We start from the raw sequence: 19,470 nt of genomic DNA on the forward strand, positions 1-19,470 counted from the left end.
CGCGCCGCACCGAGTAGAGCCGAGCCGGGACACGCCGGGGCGCTACCGCCACCACCGCTCCTGAGTGTTCAGCACCGCGGGCACGGACAGCGCCCGCCGGCACCGGCCATGGAGGCCGCGCCCGCCCCGCCGCCCCGGGAGCCGCGGCCCGAGGGGACGCGCCGCGGTCGCGACCCCGCCTCGCCCAGGTAGGAAGGAACTGCGGGATCGGGACCGGGGCGCGGAGCCGGTGCCCCGGCGGGTGGGAACTGCCGCCCTAACGCCATCCCTGGTACTGTGTGGAAATGGTCGGTGCCACCGGGTTTTCCTGGAATCAGTCCTGCCGAGGTGTGTCTCATCCTCCCACCGGGGGTGCAGACAGAGTCTCTCGCAGCCTGCCCAGCTGCCCGCCCGCAATTCGGGCTCTGGCGATGTGTGCTGCCCAGCCGGGCTCCTGGTTGCTCCTGCCCTGGGGCCAGGAACACCATGCATAGCTAGTCGTGCCAGGGGGGCTTCCTGGTTTGGCTTCCTGGGCAGGTTTCGATCCTGCAACGTGGTGTGCTCTCCCTTCTGCTGCAACGGGAGAGCTATTGTTGGAAGCTCAGCGTGTTTCAGACAGAGCCTTACTGCACTCAGCGGTGGGAAAACATGGGTTTCAGTCCAAAGATCTCCTCCATAAACCCTCACATTCCTCATCCCCCTGTGCCATGTGCTCCCTTACCTGATGTTGTAAGCCAGGTTAGCAGCCACAATCATCAACATTTTCTGGAAACATCAATAAGCCCATAATAATGGGCAAGGAGCCATTCCATATTCACAAGTACATTGGCATTTGTTAGACCAGACCTAAGCTCTTCAGATTCTGCTTGACAGAGCACACCCTGAGGTCAGCAGCACACAAATCCTTTCTGAAACCCCAAGGGTTCCATTTCTGTCTGGTACAGGATATTCACGCTGAGGGAGCCCCACCCACCTGGGAGCACTGACAGGGCACTCACCGCTCATCAGACAGCTCTGATGTCCCTGGCCAGAGGCTGCTGTGCCTGGGGGTCTCAGTCTTCTGTGAGACTCACACAGTCCAGCACTGGTTTAGACCTCGCGCATTCAGTGGGGGCAAAGCTGTCACTGGAGCCATTTTCTTTGCTTGTCTGAGTACTCCTTGGCCATTCAGAGAGGTCTTGAAATGAACACTGCAGCCTGCAAGAGGTAAGTTACAGAGAGTTAAGCCACCTGACACAGATGCATTTCAAATTCACCCATGCTGCTCACTCAGTCTTAGCTCTGTGGTCTCCACCTTCTGCCCATGCCAAGGATCTTCATCATCAATGCTCCCCGCCCCACATCAGCAAAAAAACGCAGATGTCAGAAAACACCACTTTCCTCCTGGCCTCTTTCAGCCTGGGACATCAAGGTGGGGATTTTCTTTTCCTTTCCCTTTCCATTACACTCCTTTTTTTTTCATTCAAAACAAGGCTTAGCAAATATGATTTTCCCAGTGCAGACAGAGCTGTTCTGGCACTGAAGGGTGGGGTGGGAACCTTGAGCCCTCTGTCTCTGGCTCTATCCCAGCACAAACACCTGTACCCACAGCAGCAGCAGCAGCTGTCTGGCATAAAGGTAAGGCTGTTTGCACGAGTCAATGGAAAGGTTTATAAAACTAAACTTTTCCTGGCAGACTACGTGGGAAGCAGAGTTTTGCAGTCTCATTAATTTTTCATGATGATTTAACATACTCAGGAGTCTCACTAACAAAAAAACTGTAGGTCTTCTCAAGGGTATGCACGATCCTGCTGCTAGACTGAAAAAGCAAAACAAAAGAACTCCGCAGGAATTGTTCAGTGCACAAGGATTTGCCGCAGCCAGAGGAGGAGATGGATTTCTCAGGAGTGCCTGTCTCTCCCTGTCAGGGAGACAGGGAGCTAGATAACGGGGTGACAGTGAAATGCAATGAACCCTTCCCTAATCTCAGGGAAAGGGCATTCTTATCTCCTTAGAAAATACAGGGAAAAAAAGCTCTTTTTCTCAAGAGCTCCACTGCAGTTTTGCTGGTGGTATGTTCAAAGAGAAATTTAAATTCCATTATAAAAGCACATTCTTAAAAAGTCATTTACAGCTCTCCAGGAAAAAGCTATTAGTCTAGATGGAAGCTGACCTATAGCACATGGATTTAATCCAGAAAGAATTCATATTTCTTTTTCTTTGGGGAACACTTGTACAGCTGATTTGCAAACAAAACTCTGCTAGAGGAAGGAAAAAAAGGGGAAAGAGAAACAAACTAGCTTTTTTTTTTTTTCTGAATGAAATTTTATGGCACTTAATGTCTAATTGAGCAAAGGTTCTTGATGAAAAGGGGTTCTGGTTGTAGGCAAGGTACAGACATCTGCCATTTTTCTCCTTGTTTTTATTCCCCCTTGAGATTCCTTTGGCAACAGAAGTTGTAGTTTGAGTCAGGCATCAGACAGCTCCATTCACTGGGTAGGTGTTTCCCATCTTTCATATGCAAAGTGCTTCTTTCTTGATCCTCTCTTTAGTATGCAAAGGGGGAAATGATCTATTAAAAAAAAAAAAAAAAACAGTGCTTATAGAAATGGGTTTGGTGACAGAGGGTGGAATTAGGCAAGCAGAGAAAGGAGCCATTCCTCCAAAAGGCTGAATATTTTTGGCCCATTACCCTCTCAGAACCTCATGTGCTCTCCTGCTGCTGTGGCTTGGGGGGGACAGCAAGACCAGGGAGAGCCAAAAACTGGAGTCGCTTAGGAAAAGGAAGGTGACCGTATGCTACTATTTCCCTGCCTGCAAAGCTTCTTCCACCCCATTTGGGCTCTGTGTGCGGCAGAACGAAACCATCCTGAGGGGAATGTGCTGGGAGCAAGAAGCCAACGTGGCATGTTTCCAGTAAACCACCCTGCTAGGGCCAAGTGAGCAGCTAAAGCCTAAAGCCAGGTCCTGTAGCCATTCTCTGTGGGGCAGAAGGATGCTGGTCTTTGGAAGAGAGATAATCCCTGCCAGGGGGGTGGACTGACAGCATAGAGCCCTTGGCTCCTGCTACAAGCCCTGTATCCCACCACTGCTCCACATCCCTGCAGATCTGGAATAGCAGAAAACTGTCTCCTTAGAAATCCTAACCTTCTCTTTCTGTTTCCCTGTGGGAAGACGCTCCAGTCCTTTTGCTGGGTCCCCCACATAATGTGAGGTGTTCATGCCCTGGTACTCATCTCAGAGAAGCATTGCTGGCTTGGGCAGGTCCACAAATTGGATTATTATTCTGTCTAGACATCTCAGGGCAAAAGACAGGGAAGCAAACAGTGAGAGCAACACAGCTCACTGGTGTGGGTAACAGGAGCAGTTAACCCTAGTCCATACCTTCCCTTACACCCCTTCTTTTTTCCTTTCCCAGCATCTCTCTGGTTGCATCCAGATGAGCCTGGAAAAGAAAATGGAGGCTGTCAGCTGCCTCTGTAGGCTCTTCTGCAGCCAAGATACCATTTCTGCCAATTTAGTGCCAAAGAAATCAAATATCTGACACAGCCCAGTGTGGGAATGAATCTTAAAAATAGCAGTCTTTGTCAGTGTCAGCATGGCAAGCAGAGTCCAGTGTGGTGCTCTGCCCTCTTCTCCTCATGCCTGACAGCAAACAGACATCAAAAATCCCCAGAAACATTTTTCTAGCATAGTTCAGGGTCCTGAGGGCTCAGAAAAGTAATGGTGACATGGTTTCAGGTGAAGAAGGAGCAGCCTATGTGTCTGGGGCAGACCTCAGCAGACCAAAGGTTAAGCTCACCAGCACTACAGCTAATTGGGAGAGCAGCAAGTGGAGACTCGAACTCTGCTGAGCTGCCAGCAGTGATTATCCAAACCAATCATTATTTGCAAGCTCCAGGTTTCCCTGGAGATTGCGGACAGCCAAGGTCACATGTCATGGAGTTGGAGAGGAATGAGTATAAGGGACCTCATATCCAGAGGGTGATTGACAGAGCTGTAATTGTTTAGTCTGAGAAAGAAATAATGGAGAGAAGTCACGAGTGAATGATCCAAACTTGCTAAAGTTATTCCAGACTCTGAAGTCACAGAGCAGGTCACGGATTGAGTTAGGAAATGACATGCGGGGGAAGAGCAGAACTTGACAGTATTTCACAGCAAAGATGGTAAACAAGGAGAGTGTGATTTTGTGTGAAATATTAGACTCAACGATACCGACGTATGTGCAGAAAACCCAGAGGCAATCTGTGATATCCAAGAGTTTGGCATCTGCTTTCCCCACCAGGAGGTTTTGTAGCCAAGGGGTTTGTGGAGGAAGAATTTGTCATTGCATGGTCTCCTGCCTCTCCCTGACCACACTCAAAGTGTATTTTGTAAAAGCCCTTTTGTTCTGTCCAGTGTCACATACTCACCCTCAGATGAGGCAGACTGGGTAATTAAGTAATGAAAAGCCTCTGGTCCAGATTACTGTGCAGATACAGCAGTTTAAAGGGATAAGAATTTTGCTTTTCCTTTGGAAAAAAAAAAAATCTAAAATATAGTACAAGTGTAGGAACACCAAAACACAAAATGTCAGTGCAGCAGTGTCTTTATAATTATTATGCACTGTAGGAGAATATCAGCTATTTAAAGCGTGCAGCTAGGGAAAACAACGGAATCAAGGTCGATGAAAAAGAGTAACTTAGAAGCAACAAAAAGGGAGTCAGAAAATGTTTAGACCTTGTCAAAGCATAACACTACCATCACCTCAGCTCTCTGGTGAAAATTCCCTGCAATACAAAACTACAAACCACAAAAAAGTCACTGGACACATGGGAAGAGCAGGATGATTTACACTTAAAGCTTGAGAGAGTGGCTTGAGGGACCCTCCAGGTCAGCTGTCCCAAACAACCTCTGCCCCTGCAGCTCACCAGCACTATAGGGGACATGGTGGTTTAGCATCCTCTCATCAGGTTGCCGCTATAATTAGCAGACAAGTGCAATGACTAATTGAAAGTATAATTTTATGTGTTGACTGCCCTGATCTTTCCCTGGTCTGTCTGCGGCGCTCCTGCCCTGTGCTGCACCTGAATCCCTCCCTGTGCAGGGACGGCTCTGATGGGGCTGTAAGACCCCCAAACAAGATTTCAGACTGCATCTGCTGAGCAGCTTTGCTGGCTCTGCATTTGTAATCTCATATATGACAAGTGTGGAATCTCCTGTTGTGAACTACTTTTACACAGAGCTCTAACACAAATCACACACTTGAAAGGCCAGGTAATCCTGTCACTAATCCACCTGGGACAGGACAGCAAGGACTTCAAGCCTCTTGTTGACGTTATTTGACAAGTCCTGTGGGTGACTGGGATATCATTGTCACAGTTCAGGAGCTTCTGCTTTGCCAGCTGCTCTCCCTCTTGCTGCATTGAACCAGCTCAAGTCTTACCAGTATCTTGATTGCAGCTTAGAGGCAAATGAGCACTGGAACTACTGGGGACAACTTTATCTCAACCTTATCTCACTGAGGTGAGATAAGGCGTGTGCACACACCTGTCTGCTTGTTTTCTGGCACCTGTTTCAGCACAGACATCGACTTCTTTCCAGCTACTTTGCATTTGCACATCAATTATGGCTTCTGAAGTCAGGACCCAGGAATGTGCTATCTGTGTCTGTAACTGCTGCAGCTTTCTTTAGGCTTAGAAACAAAATGTAGCATTGGATAGTGGTTAATCAGGCAAGATTTCTGCATTACTGGTCCCTGGACTGGTTCAGGGTGCAAGTGAAGCTACGTGTGATGCCCGTGCCATGAGTGTTCACATCAGCAGTGCTGTAACTGCTACCACAAACATGACTCTGCTGTAATGATTTTAATGAAATAAGCCCATTTTGTACAATCATGAAATATAGTTTATCAGTGTTGATAAACTCAGCTGATGTTGGAACAGACGGCCAAGGCCAATATGTCCTACTTTCTGGAAAAAATAGCAATTTTCAAGCAATACTGAGCTAATAGTATTCTCCAGATTCTTTTGTCTTTAATAATCTCATGCCAGTTAACTTCGGGTGCAATTCCAGAGACATGTAATCACTAAAATTCTGCCCTTTTCCAAGGCTGAGAGAAAAATAAATTAGAAGGACTCTACAAAATATATAAAACATCCTTTCCCCAACTTTTTATCTTCATTTTTTTCCCACATTACACCAGGTGCCTCAGGCTAAAGTTCATCTTACTGCTGTCTTGCTCCAACACTCATAATTCTTTGATGACTTGAGACACTTTGTGATTCTGGCCGGCCTGAACTGTTTGTCCTTTTTAATCCTGGATGCCAGGCACTGCAGCAAGACACATAATTCAGCTCTAAGAGACCATGGCACGTGCTCTGAACAAGGACCAGAAACTGCTGGTGTTTGCATCTCTTGGGACAGTAATTCCTAAAACATTTTTGGTGTCAGAAGGACCTCAGTCTATTGTGTGTGAAGGGGCTTTTGGTGTCACACATACTAAGGAATCCCTCAAAGTATTATTAAAACTTTCTCTACGCTAGCAAAACCTCTCAGGCTCCATAAATCATGACCTATAGGAATGAAATAATGTTTTACATTCCTTGGAGAGAAGGAAGTGTATCCTGCAGACACTTCATTACTTGAGAACTGGAGTCTGTAAATGTTTTGCCTAAGTAAATTCAGCAGCCAGAGGACAGTCAAGTTTCAAAGGATCTAGAGAAATCCTAGTCCATCCCCTTCCTACAAGGTAAGACCAATAAAATTTGTTGCTGTCATCTTGGGAGATGTGTGTCTAAAAAGTTCCTGAAGAGCCCAGTGGAGCATGCAGGACATGGGAGCCATTAAGGAATGTGCCAGGCTGGAGGCTGAAGGCCCTGTGAGATGTCACAGCCCTCAGGTTCCCTGCTCAGCTATGTCAGTGCCAGGGATGACTCATTCTCCTGCTGACCCAACATGGAGCAGTGCCAGTCCTCCTGCAGAGCAATCACACTAATTAATCCTCCCAAGGAGTGCAGATAATTGAGTGGCTTCTTCATATGCAGAATCCTTTGGTTTCTGTTTGTCCAGATCTCTGTAATTTCTCTGGGTCCTGAGTTAGGACCCCCCGGCACAGTGAAATATCCTGGAGAATTTTTGGATGGTATATTATCCAAATGTTTCAAGTTTCTGGAGCAACACACACAAAGGATGGATTACAGGATTCTCCATCACTTGGGATCCCTGAATGAGTCATGGATGTCTTTATAAAAAGCATAATCCAGTTCAGCCCTTAGGCAGACTCCTGGTACAAGCTACAGTGGGTGAGGTTTGACATTTGTGTTATGTGGGAGGTCTGTGAGCATCTCCAGTTCTTGGGATGCAACTCCCCAAGGCAGCCTTTCAACCTCTCCCATTTTACCTTTCCCTTCATTTCTCTCATAGGGAAAAACAAAATGCAGGACCTTGCCAGACCTGCCTTGCCATGCCAGAGATTGGGAATGCTGAGCTCAGCTACAGTGGCACTTCCTGGGAAAAAATCTGCCCAGTCCATCACTGCCCCATTCCTGCATCCCATGGGCTGGGAGAAGACAACCTGCCCTCCTCCAGCCACACGCTTGGGCCAGTCTCCACCCAGTCCAATGGCCAGGTGCCATCAAGCTCACAGGACTCACAGCAGCACCACCTGTATTACCCCTGCAACCAGAAGGAGTCCCGAGGCAGCTACGGCCTGCCCTCGCTCCCTGGGCATGGTGAGAGGCCTGTGCTGTGTTCCCACCTTTCCAGTGGTGATCTTGTGCCAGCCTCCCACCACGAGGCTTCGGAAACGCCCTGGAAGCAGTGGTCCCCCGGGCAGCGGCGGCCAGTGCAACATCATGTGGTCACAGTCAGGTAAGAGGCGCAGGGAGAGCAGCTCAAAAGAGCATCTTGCAGACTCGGTGGGGGGAAGTGGGAGGGATGAGCAGGGTCTGAGCTGCGATGGATGAAACATGGGTTTGCTCTTCAGCTCGGGGCAGCAGCTGCTCCAAAATACACAGAAGGATCCAGTTAGCTCTCTACCTCTGTGTGGGCCTATAGAGGGCTGCCATTCCCACGCCAGGGAGAGGTGGGATTTCCTTCTCAAGGGAGTGGCTGGCTAAAGCCAAAGTAATTTAGTCACTCCTAGGTCGTGCAGCTGTGAATAGGCCCATCTTCCTTTACCTCTGTATCTTCTCCCTTTGCACTGCAAGCCACCCAGCTGCCAGTCCTTTATCTTGGCAGAGTTCTCAGTGGTGGGAATAGAGTTCCTTCCTTTCCTGCCCCCACAGAAGCTGCTGCCAGTGCCGGAAGGGAGTGGCAGCAGAGGGTAATAAGCACTGGCTACAGCTGAGCAGTGAGATACAAAAGGGGGGAACATTACTCCGCTTTCCAGTTTGGGCAGCAACCAGAGCATGAATTCTTTGTTGTCCATGGCAGAACCCATTTGGGTGCAGTGCCTGTGTAACAAGAGCTTGAGCTACAACCTCTGCTCTTTCCAGCCAGCACCATCCTTCCTCCTGAGCGTGCCTTTTAGGGTCCACTCTTGGCACAAGAGATCATGATCCCTTCACTGCTGCAGCCGTAGCCACTGAATCCCGATAAAAGATGGCACAGGATTCCTTTCTTGCTTGTGTACAGCATTGCAGTGTTAGGCACAAAGGCCCTTTAGAGTCTCATTTTCCAGCCATTTACACAGGATTTAATTTGCTTGTGTTTGTGTAGAGGAACTGCAGTCAAAGGAGCTTGGGTCCTTTTTCTGAATCATTTTCCTGGATCCTTTTTCTGGATCCTTTTTGACTCATATGCTATCAACAAAATTGCCAACCATGTCCTCTGTAACAGGTTATTTAAGTAGGAAGCACAACTGGATTGTAAATCCCTGGCAGAGTGCGCAGCACCAGCAGTCAGAAAAGTGATAACATAATAATGCCAGAATGAGGTTTTTAATCCAAGCAAATCTGCTTGAAGAGCTATTGTGAGGGAATTAGCACAGGATGGGCAGTGTACTGCTGGAGAGAGACCTCGCTTTGATAATCTGGAGAGGCTTTTGCTCTGCTCCTCTCTGTCCCGAATCTACAGAGCATTAGCGTGACGAGCAAAACACAGAATCATTTATTTCATGAGCCACCCGGAGTGACTCTGCCATGGGGAGCTCTCCTCCACTGCTTTTCCATTTCTCCCACTCATAACAAGGCTAGGAAGGATGAGCTGCCTCAAGGTCCCCAGTTGGCTGCTGCAAGGAGGGGGGACCATCTGCCCAACACAGATATTGGAGTGCAGCAGGACTTTCTCCCAGTCAAAGCAGGAGCGTAGGTGGGTGAGAGGAGGAGGGAGCCCTGGCTGAGCAGAGCTTGGCACAGCTGTGGAAGGAGGTGGGAGCTGTTCTCTGGAAGCTGTGACCAAGCCAAGGCTGTGCCAGACTGGGGCATGTTTCAAGGGGATGTTTCAGTGCAGAAAGAGAGAGCAGAACAAAAGGTCCTGGAGATATCTGACCCAGCAAGATGCACCTTTTCTGACAGGATGCTGGTGGAAGGCTTGTCCTCAGGGATTCGTTAACAAACTTTGGATCCCCTGGGGAAGGCTTCTTTATTTCCCCTCTTAGAGCCCTTCAAGTAAGAGTGACAAATGGTCCTCTGTGAAGAAAATCCAAATAAAATATTTTTAGCAGCTCCACTGGCTTTCTGCTCTTATAGTCTAAAAAGACAGTCTTTGGAGAGACCCAGGAAACAAATGAGAGTCACCTTTTTGGTGAGCTGAGCTAAACAGAAAATAAAAACTATCTATAGTTGTTGCTAGCCCAGCTCATGAGATTTGAAAATGAGGTTTGCTTTTGTCAAGAAACACTTTAGAAAGTGCAGGAAAAGCACTTAAACCAGATAGATTTTAATGGATGAGATCTGCAATGGGATTTCTATAGGACTGCATTGCTAATGTCCAGTACTCTCTGGAGGGTTTTCTGAGAGGGACAAAGTGAGGAGTGACTATGTGGCTTCCCATGCTGTTTGGTTAAAATGAGAGAAGAAAAGGCTCCATTTTTCATTAAACTAATTCACACAGTGACAGAACTGTGTCAGCACTGCCTCACTTTGGTGCTTTCAGTGTTGCAAGGGTTAACCTGCTCAGGGATCAGCCCAGCACTGGGCTTCCCAGGAAAATAATAAATGAACACATCTCTTTTCCTTTCTGTCTGCAGACATGACAAAGCTTTCAGGATGCCAAAAAGGTATGTTTAACAGCAAAAGCTTCCTGTCCTTGTACCCTGTGATCAGTGCTCTCCTGTTCTGCTATTAGGAGAAGCAGAGTGCTACTGCTGGTGACATCCCAGCAGGCCCGGCTCCAGAGGCGAGGTCAGCGCTCCTGGGGCTTTCCACTCCTTGGAAAAATCTCCATTTGCTTGTGAGATCAATTTAACCTGCATTAATGAATAGTAACACGGTCTCAGTAGCTGTTCTTGGGCAGGTGCCTGGCTCTAACCCATACAGTAGCTTTTTATACACATGTGTATATATATATATGTGTGTGTGTGTGTGTAGATAATGTATGTGTGTGTGTGTTAGATTAATCCAGCTTGTCCTATCAAAGGAGCAATAAGGAAAAGTGCCCATCCATGATATAAACTCACCTTTTCAAAAGACAGAAAATTTTAAATACATTTATCAAAATTAAAATAATTTTATTGACTTCTAATTCTGTTTAAAATCTGACTTTTCTAAACTATTGCTTCTGGCTGGTTTGGATAAGCACCTTCTGTCACCAGCGACTGCAGCTGGTTTTTTTTTTTTTTTTTTTTTTTTTTTTTTTTTTTTTTTTTTTTCTTTTTTTTCTGGTAATTGGACATGGAAATATCCAAAACAGCCTCCAGAAATTAGGTACTCTAATGAGTAAAGAACAGTTTTGTTCATTTTCATAGTAAACATTTCGTCTATGAAAACAAACTTGATAAGGTAATTGTAAATTGAAAAAAGAAAAGGCAAAATAAAAAAAAATTAAAAGTCATGTGAAAAGCTGCTTGAAGTGCTTGTGATGACTTCTAATTATGAAATAGCTGTGGTGGAGTCCCAGGTAAAAGGGGCAAAAGAGCAGGCAAGGAGAAACATTCTATCTCAAATAAAGTTCATAACTATTTCACTTGCCTAAACAAATATTTGTCAGCAATTTTTGAACAAAGAATTTCTTACATTTCAGATATACATCAGAACACAAAAGAACTAGCCTGCCAAACCAGAGCAGGAACCCATTCTGCTATCTTACATCTCAACTGATATTTCCAAGGAAGACAAAAATATTGACACAGTAAAACCTGCACTGGTAAAAAATGTGGGAGAGTAGCTTTCATAGATCATCCTCTAAGTGAGACAGTTTGTCCCAAAGGAAAAACAGAACTGGGATAGGAAATTTTACACAAGCTCCTTAAGAACAAAAGTAACTGGCAAATAATACTCAGGCCAGAGTAAGCTGCTTCCCTGGAAGGGTTTTGATGTCCTCATATCAAAATGTTGTGATACATCATTAAAATTGAATGTATTCTAGTGAATATGTATGAATTCAGAGCAGTGTCTAAATACACTAATTTAGACAAGTGACAGTGAGCTTGCTTAGGTCAGTTACCTTCAAGGACTCTTCATAATTATCCAAAGATTTCTCAGGGTCCAGTTTGGAAATCTGTAGCCTAAACTGTTGCAGCCACCAGCTGATATTGCACAATGCGGGGGAAATTAAGAGGCTCTTTCTAAATGCAATCTTTGAAGTTAAATGTTTAAAGCTTCATTTTGCTTGAGGACATAAGAGTCTGGTTTTTTATTATTTCTGATTGAAAAAGCTGGAAAATGCAGAGAGGCAAAATGTAATTACCCGAGTTAATTATATCTGCCTGCAAATATCCAGTTAGAGGTGTAATATGTTCATTAATAGCTGCACTAGAGCCTCCAAGCTTCACAGTAAATAACTGTGCAAACCAGAGACCCTGATTTTTTCCTTCCTGTTACTCACAGCTCATTGGCTCAACAGCAGGTTTTGTGCTCAGAGCAGAAGCATCTTACCAGCTGCATTTTTTCTCCTCCTGTTGACTGCAGTTACTCACAGCTGATTGCGGAGTGGCCGCTGGCTGTGCTGGTGCTGTGCTCCGTGGCGGCAGCGATCTGCACCGTGGCTGGGCTGCTGGTTGGGAATCTGCCTGACTTTTCACAACCCCTAATGGTAAGTCCCTACAGCTGAGGGATCAATAGGAACATAAGGAAAATCCACGCCCAACCAGTGATATCAATCATCGCTGCAAGATGAGCAGAATGTGCCAGTCCTGCACAGCTGCCCCTGACACAGAGGGAGAACACAGCCCGTGCTCATCCCTCAGCCATGCTGTGCACTCCCACCAGTGCCCTCTCTCCAGTGTGGAGACACTGCCAACACAAACTGGGATTGCTCCCTTTGCTCCCTTTCCAAGGACAGAAGGCTGTGATTGCTCACAGTGCATAGCTAGGCTTGGCAGAGACTGGATAGAGGATCTGGCTTTGGCTCCTACAGTCTGTACATGAGGCTTTTGGAGAGCATGCCCTGTTCTGAGCACTATGCATATGGAATGTTTTCCATGAGGAATGCCACATTCCCTAAAATCATTCCTGCCTCCAGTTCATGGAGGAATCTTGAGAAAATAAGAATACAGTAGAGTTTGTCCACAAAAAGGAGAATTGGTGCCACTTCTGTAAGGAACTACTACACTTAAAAAGGAGGGTAAATTCGTAGGAGATCAGGGAGAGATAATGGTCACCGTTGTTGATGGAAAGGGAAAGGGAAAGGGTTCATTTTTTTTTTTCTCTTATCTCTGGGATGCAGTATTTCCAGGGAGAGTTCAATTCGTGTATCTCTCCATGATGCAGTAATAGTCTCATACAGTTTCCATGTGTTGGAAGAGGCGTAAGGACAGCTGAGCTGAAGTGGAGCTGTAACAAAGCCCTTTTCCTTGGTGCAGGGTTTCGAGCCACGGGACACTGACATTGGCAGGAAGCTCATTGTGTGGAGGAATATCGAGAGCCATACAGGCTACAAGAAGACCCTTTCCCTTTCTCCCTATGCCAAGAAGAAAAGGTATTTGAGCTTGGCTTGGGGGATTTGAGGAAGATGTTGGTTGTAAAGTCACATATTCAATATTCCAGAGTATCTATGTGAATTCCATACATCCTATGCTTAAAAGCAACCAAGGCATTGGAGGGTTTGAATTCCGTGCTCCTGCAATGGATTTAGGCTCCCTATTGCTGTGTCTGGCACCAGAGCCTTGTCAGTGAATGTAACTCCCAGCCAGACACTCTCTTGTTAATAATCACAGTTAATAACAATAATCTGCCCTCTTGCTAGCTATGATGACCTTGGCATCGGCAGAGGACAGAAGGCTGCTCAGGGAGAACAAGCAGCGAGGACACGGAGAATGGTGGAAACCATCTATGGAGCAGATGGATTCTTCTGTGGTCCCCCAGGTGACTGAAATCTTGATGAGGCAGTAAATACTGTGCTACCAGAACTCAACTGACAGAACTGTCAGAGTTCAGGACACAGGGAGTACTCTGAATCTGCTCTAAGCAAGCAGTGTGTGCAAGTCTACTTGTGAAAGCTCTGACAGCACCCTCCCAGCACTTCATACCTCAGTGGTCAGAAAAGGCTGGTTCAGAAATTCTGAAGAATTGTTTGTCCTTCTTAACTCTTTGACATATTTCTTGTCTTCCCTTTAGAAATATACCTTGCAAGCACACATTAAAGGACCAATGTTTTCACTATTTACCCATATCAAATGTGAATACTCTGACAAAACAGTGTATGCCTCGATTGCTGTCTGCTCCCTCTCCCTCTCTGTTCCTTCCTTCCTTTTTTCTTGAAAACTGTAGATGGCAGTAAAATCTGGAGAGAAAAACAGAAAACTCCAACACCCCCCAAATTTGTCCCAAAATGAGCACTAGTAAGTAGAAAGGAGAGGAACAGCATTAAGATATTTTTGTTCTCTTCCCTGCCTTCTATCTACCTCTGAAACAAGTCACACATCAAACCCACAGGTCCATGGGGGTTTTTGGCTGAGCTCAAGCTCCTCCCTTGTTCCAGGGATGCAGAACCAGATGCCAGCAGTCACTAAAGGCAAGCTGACATTTGATTTTGAAAATGCCCTAATGCTGCTGACCAATTTCAAGGGGCAGGGGTGAGGTCACACAAGGCACATGCTCTTGTGACCTGCTTCCCTCCAGGGAGCCCTCCAGAGCAGTCTTATGGACAGAAATATATATTTCTTTTTTTTTTTTTTGTGAAGAGAGTCTAGTCCAAACAGCCTGTCTGATTCATCTTCATTACCTAATCCTTTTATGATTTTTTTCTTCTTCTTTATTTCAGAAAAGAGCTATTCCCAGCTGGTATTTATGTCCACAACTGCTGGGAGCTTATGGAACTTGCAAGCAATTCAGTCTATGTGTCAAATGGAACAAGACAAGGTCAGTGATGGCAGGAAGAACACATGTACAGGCTGTCTCTTTTCTGTCTGCTGCAATCTTTGATGTCTTGCTGAGAGGATGCCAGACAAGAAACAATGTCAGTTATGCAACAGGTTTCACCTGGAGGATTCCAAAACATTTCACCTACTTGGCAATATAGGGATGATCCCACCTGCCAGTTGCAAATTAAACAAGAATAAATGGAGACTGAACAGGAGCTGATCCAGAAGCCAAAGGTGTCCATCAGAAGCTGCTGAGGATTTTGGGCAGCAGAACGTAATTACAGAAATTGAGCTACCAGCTTGGAGACTGGTGGCAAGTTTTACAAGTGGGAAGTTAAATTGGATGAGCTGTATTCGCTGTAGGAGCCAAAATTTCAAATCTGCAGTTATAAAATATAAAAACCCTGCAGTTAGGGTTTAATTTTTGCAAAAGGCTACCAACTTTGCAAAATTTTGGTGTTTGGGATTTGTCCCTGGGAGGATGGCCAGGGATGGGTGGTACACCTTTGATAAAGGGGAAAGAGGAGAGGGAGAGGGAGAGGAAGAGGATTACTGCAGTGAGTAAGGAACACTGAGGCTGCAAGAAAGGGTCTGACCTGATGCCCCCTCATGTTTTCCAGATACGCTCCCACGTGCATTTTAGAGACCTCTGCCAGCGCACTGAAGCCAACGAATGCTGCCCGAGCTGGTCCCTGGGGAACTACATTGCTGTCCTGTACAACAGGTCTTCATGTCTGGAGATAACCCAAGGAGACATCTCCCACACCCTGGCCCTGCTCCGTGCCTGTGCACCAGACTATCACCGAGGTGTCCTCACTCCATCCTGCATAGGCCCCGAAGCTGCCAGACAGAAACACTCTCAGTGTGCCCAAGTCCCAGAAAAATGTACCCGCTTCAATGCCATCTACCAGCTGCTTCACTTCCTGGTTGACAGGGACTTTCTCAGTCCCCAGACAATGGAGTACCAAGTGCCCTCTCTCAAATACAGCCTGCTTTTCCTGCCTACAAGAAAAGGTGCATCTATGATGGGGATCTACTTAGACAACCTTGAAACCTGGGATCTGTTTGATAACTACACATCTATCACTGGAATGGACCTGGGCCTTAAACAGAAACTATTCCAGCACTACCTTTTACTCGATACTAAGTATCCAGTCCTGGCAATATTAGCTATTTTTCTAAGTATTTCTTTTTATTTACGCTCGGTATTTATTACTTTGATGGTCCTGCTCGCTGTTGCCAGTTCTTTGACGATCTCCTACTTCTTGTACAAGGTGGCCTTCAGATTCACCTATTTCCCCTTTGTAAACCTGACAGCAGTCATCATTCTCAGCAGCATTTGTGCCAACCACACTTTTGTCTTCTTTGACCTGTGGAACCTCAGCAAGAGCCAGAACCCTTCTGCTGGGCTTGCTCAGTGGGTCAGTCAAACCATGCACCATTTTGCCTATCTCATGCTGGCCTCGTGCTTCACAACTGGTGCTGCCTTCTACGCCAGCTACATCAGCAACATCACAGCCATCCGCTGCTTTGCCGTCTACATGGGCACCTCGGTGCTGGTGAACCTGGTTTTCATGATGACCTGGCTGCCCTCTTCGGCCGTGCTCTACGAGCGCTACATCGCAACAGCGTGCGTTTACAAGCCAGAAGCCTACTGGAACAACAGCAGCCATAAGAGAGTTGCTCTCTCCATCCATTACATCCTCCGGGCTCTCCAGAACACACTGTCTGAAACCTCCAAGCTGCTCTTTGAAAAGCTTCTGCCTTGTGGGGTCATAAAATTTCGGTACATCTGGATCTGCTGGTTTGCTGCCTTAGCCATAGGAGGTGCCTACATTTCCTGTTCTAACCCCAAACTCAAACTCCCGACTCTGGAGACATCGTCCGTCCAAGTGTTCAGGCTGAGCCATCCCTTTGAGAGGTACGATTCCGAGTACTGCCACCAGTTCATGTTTGAGAGGCTGGAGCATGGAGAAGGGCAGCGTATGCCTGTCACCATAGTCTGGGGCATTCTGCCTGTGGATAATGGGGACCATTTCAATCCAAAAAGCAATGGCACCCTAGTGACAGACAGCACCTTCACCATCCAGAACCCTGATACCCAGAAGTGGCTCCTCGAATTCTGCCAAAAAGTGAAGAACAAAACTTTCTATTTCCCTGATGCAGAACAGAAACCTACTGTGTGCTTCATGGAGGAGTTTCTCAGGTGGATGAACAGCCGCCAGTGCTCCCAGCGAGACCACAGCTTCAACCTTTGCTGTAACCAGTTCTCCTTCCCTTACAGAAGCGAAGTCTTCCTGCACTGCATCAAAATGATGCTCCTGGAAGAGGGCAAGGAAGGGAGAGAAACGTATGATATGGGCCTCAGGTTTGATGGGGAAGGAAATGTCGCTGCCTTAGTGCTGCAGTTTCAAACTATCTATCACTATACCTTCAACTACAGCAGAGCCAAACAATTCTATGAGGAAATCAGCCTCTGGATAACAGAGGAAATGAAAACTGCCCCTGTGGGGCTTCAGAACGGGTGGTTTACCAGTAAACTAGAGCTGTACAACCTCCAGCACAGTCTCAGCACAGAAACCATGGTGGTCATGGGGCTCTCCATAGCCATTTCCTTCGTGGTGCTTCTGCTCACGACCTGGAATGTTCTCCTTAGCATTTTCTCTGTTACTGCCATTGCAGGCACTGTCCTGGTAACCACTGGCCTCTTGGTCCTCTTGGAATGGCAGCTCAACGCAGTGGAGTCTCTCTTCATTTCAGCTGCAGTAGGTCTCTCTGTTGACTTCACTGTCAACTACTGCATCTCCTATCACCTGTGCCCCCATTCCGACCGCCTGAGCCGAGTGGCCTTTTCCCTGAAGCAGATGAGCTGTGCCACAGCCATGGCGGCTTCTGCTCTCTTCTCTGCAGGGGTCATTATGTTGCCTGCCACGGTCCTGGCATATAGGAAGCTGGGGATATTCATCATGATGATCAATTGTATCAGCTGTGGGTTTGCCAGTCTCTTCTTCCAGTCGCTCTGCTGCTTTTTCGGCCCGGAGAAGAACTGTGGGCAGATCCTTTGGCCTTGTGCCCACACCATGAAAGATTATTCTGATGACTCCGGGCCGAACGGAAACTTTGCCTGTGGGGGCAGCGAGAAGCAAAACCGGTTGCGGAAGGTCCAGGAGTCCAACACTGCAAACGAGCAATACGAGCTCCAACCCTTATCCAGGAAACTCAGTGACAGTTTTGACAACAGCACTTCCACAAGCAAGCTGTCCAACCGACCCTCTGTGCTCTCTGAAGACATACAAGTTGAAGACAACAGATGCCCTCGAGTGGGAACGCACCCCTCCCTGGAAAGAGAGAGACAGAATCTGCAGGACACCCTCGGAGACCAGCCAGTCAGCCTGTGCCAGTGTCCTGCCTTGCAAACTTCCTCTCCTTACAAGCACAGCACCTCAGAAACAGAAATTCACAGGGAGAGACTCTGCCGAGATTGTCGCTGTCGAAAGTATGGTCTGAAAGCATGGGAGGGGTGTGGGCTGGACCACATCCAGCCAGCTGGCATGAAAGAAGAAGGGCAGCTCAATAAATCCCAGTGCTCCAGTGACACTGCCCAGCAGCAGTCAGATTATACCTCAGACCACAGCCCTCTCCCTGCTGCTGACATCTACAAAATTCACAGATGCCTTTGTTCTCTTGGCAGCTCATTTGATATGCTCAACATCTCTAGCGAGACATCAATCAGCGATTTCGAGCAAGGCCTGAAGCTCGCTGAATCAGCCAGTTCCTGTCCCGATGCCTTAGAGCTGTCTGACTCCTACGGTAACGCAGAGCGAGGTTACCTGAACGGGAAGAGAGATACCCTGCGGCTGGACCTGAGGGAGACTGTCTTTGATGTCTCTCCAGCTGCATCACAGCAGAACAGCTCTTCGTGGAAAAATCGGTTTGGATTGGGGAACGAAGGGCCAGTCGTGCTGCCCAACAGTCAGCCAGACATGCCTGATGTTTGGATCAAACGATCCAGTGCACAAAGTTCTGGTTACAACAGCTGAGACCTCACAGAAAGCAAAGCTGCTGCCAGGGAAAGGGGAAGCCTGAATGTCCTTAGAGCTGTAAATATCAATTTTTTCCTCCCACCTCTCCTAGAGCTGAGACTGAGACTGTTTCTTAGTATTTCAGCTGTGCAAAACGTGTGTTTTCACAGGAATCAGCAGATCTGACGCCAGTGAGGATATGAGAGCCATTGTGATGGACTACAAGCCCTTTGACTTCCAGCATGTGGTGCCATGCTCACAGCTGTTCACAGGACTTACCGAGTACACCTGGTTTGTCATTTCCTACAAGGTGATTATGTCTTGTTTGCTTGAGATAAATAATGAGGTGAAGCTCCCCAGGTATTTAACGACAGAGCAAGAGAGCTCATGTTAAAAAAAAAAAAAAATTCCCAAAACTGAACTACTGAAAATCTAGGTATCAAGTGAAGTGTATTGTGAATAATAAAAAATAAAGTATTTAATTTTCTATTTTATGCAAAGTCCAGATCTACAGACCCCAGCAAAATAGCTCAGACATTATAAAAAGTCCTGTCAAGGCTTCTGAGTGGACACAGCCTCTTCCTGACCATGGAAGAGGCTGCAGAATCCAGCCCAAATATATTTCCACTAACAACTTCTGTTTGTTTTATCTAAAGGAATTCTAATACTGCCAAAGATTTTCAGTGTGAATTCCCCCTTGAGGGATTAAGTCCTTGTCCCCACCAGACTCCGGTGCCTTGTTGTGTCCTCTTTACAGAGTGTTTCCACTAAAGGCATTTCCCTCAAACATGTAACTTTTTAAAATTCACATATCTGGTGAATCTTGAATTTTAGGGTTTTCCCCCCTCTACCAGAAACAAACAGGAAAACAAACATTTATTTGCCCTTATTTGTTGAAAAATAAAACATTCTCTCTACAAGTTGACATACAATAAATGCTTATAACAACCTTTCCTAAAATCTGTGTGATGCTTCATTGTCACCGAGAGCACTGTGCTTATTCATCTTTTAAATGCCCACTATATTTTCCAAAGGAAAGTACAAATC

The 19,470-nt window shown here is 46.6% G+C and overlaps 2 protein-coding genes across 4 annotated transcripts in view; one reads left to right on the forward strand and one right to left on the reverse strand.

Annotated features, from left to right (window-relative positions):
* The window catches only part of CCDC9B (coiled-coil domain containing 9B), a 59,242-nt gene that overhangs the window by 39,065 nt on the left and 707 nt on the right, over positions 1-19,470 (reverse strand). For all 3 annotated transcript variants that reach the window (XM_050975212.1, XM_018922135.3, XM_050975213.1), the window contains exon 2: positions 978-1,176. The gene's annotated coding sequence lies outside the window, so the exon portion shown is untranslated. The remainder of the gene's footprint in view (positions 1-977; positions 1,177-19,470) is intronic.
* Positions 109-19,348, forward strand: DISP2 (dispatched RND transporter family member 2). Its single transcript, XM_050974713.1, is given in 9 exon segments — positions 109-188; positions 7,313-7,353; positions 7,356-7,809; positions 10,130-10,159; positions 12,009-12,132; positions 12,902-13,017; positions 13,285-13,403; positions 14,302-14,399; positions 15,022-19,348. Coding segments are annotated over 9 exon segments (4,482 nt in total). The 3' UTR covers positions 18,442-19,348.

This window comes from Serinus canaria, chromosome 5, assembly GCF_022539315.1.
Source record: "Serinus canaria isolate serCan28SL12 chromosome 5, serCan2020, whole genome shotgun sequence".
Classification (NCBI taxonomy): domain Eukaryota; kingdom Metazoa; phylum Chordata; class Aves; order Passeriformes; family Fringillidae; genus Serinus; species Serinus canaria.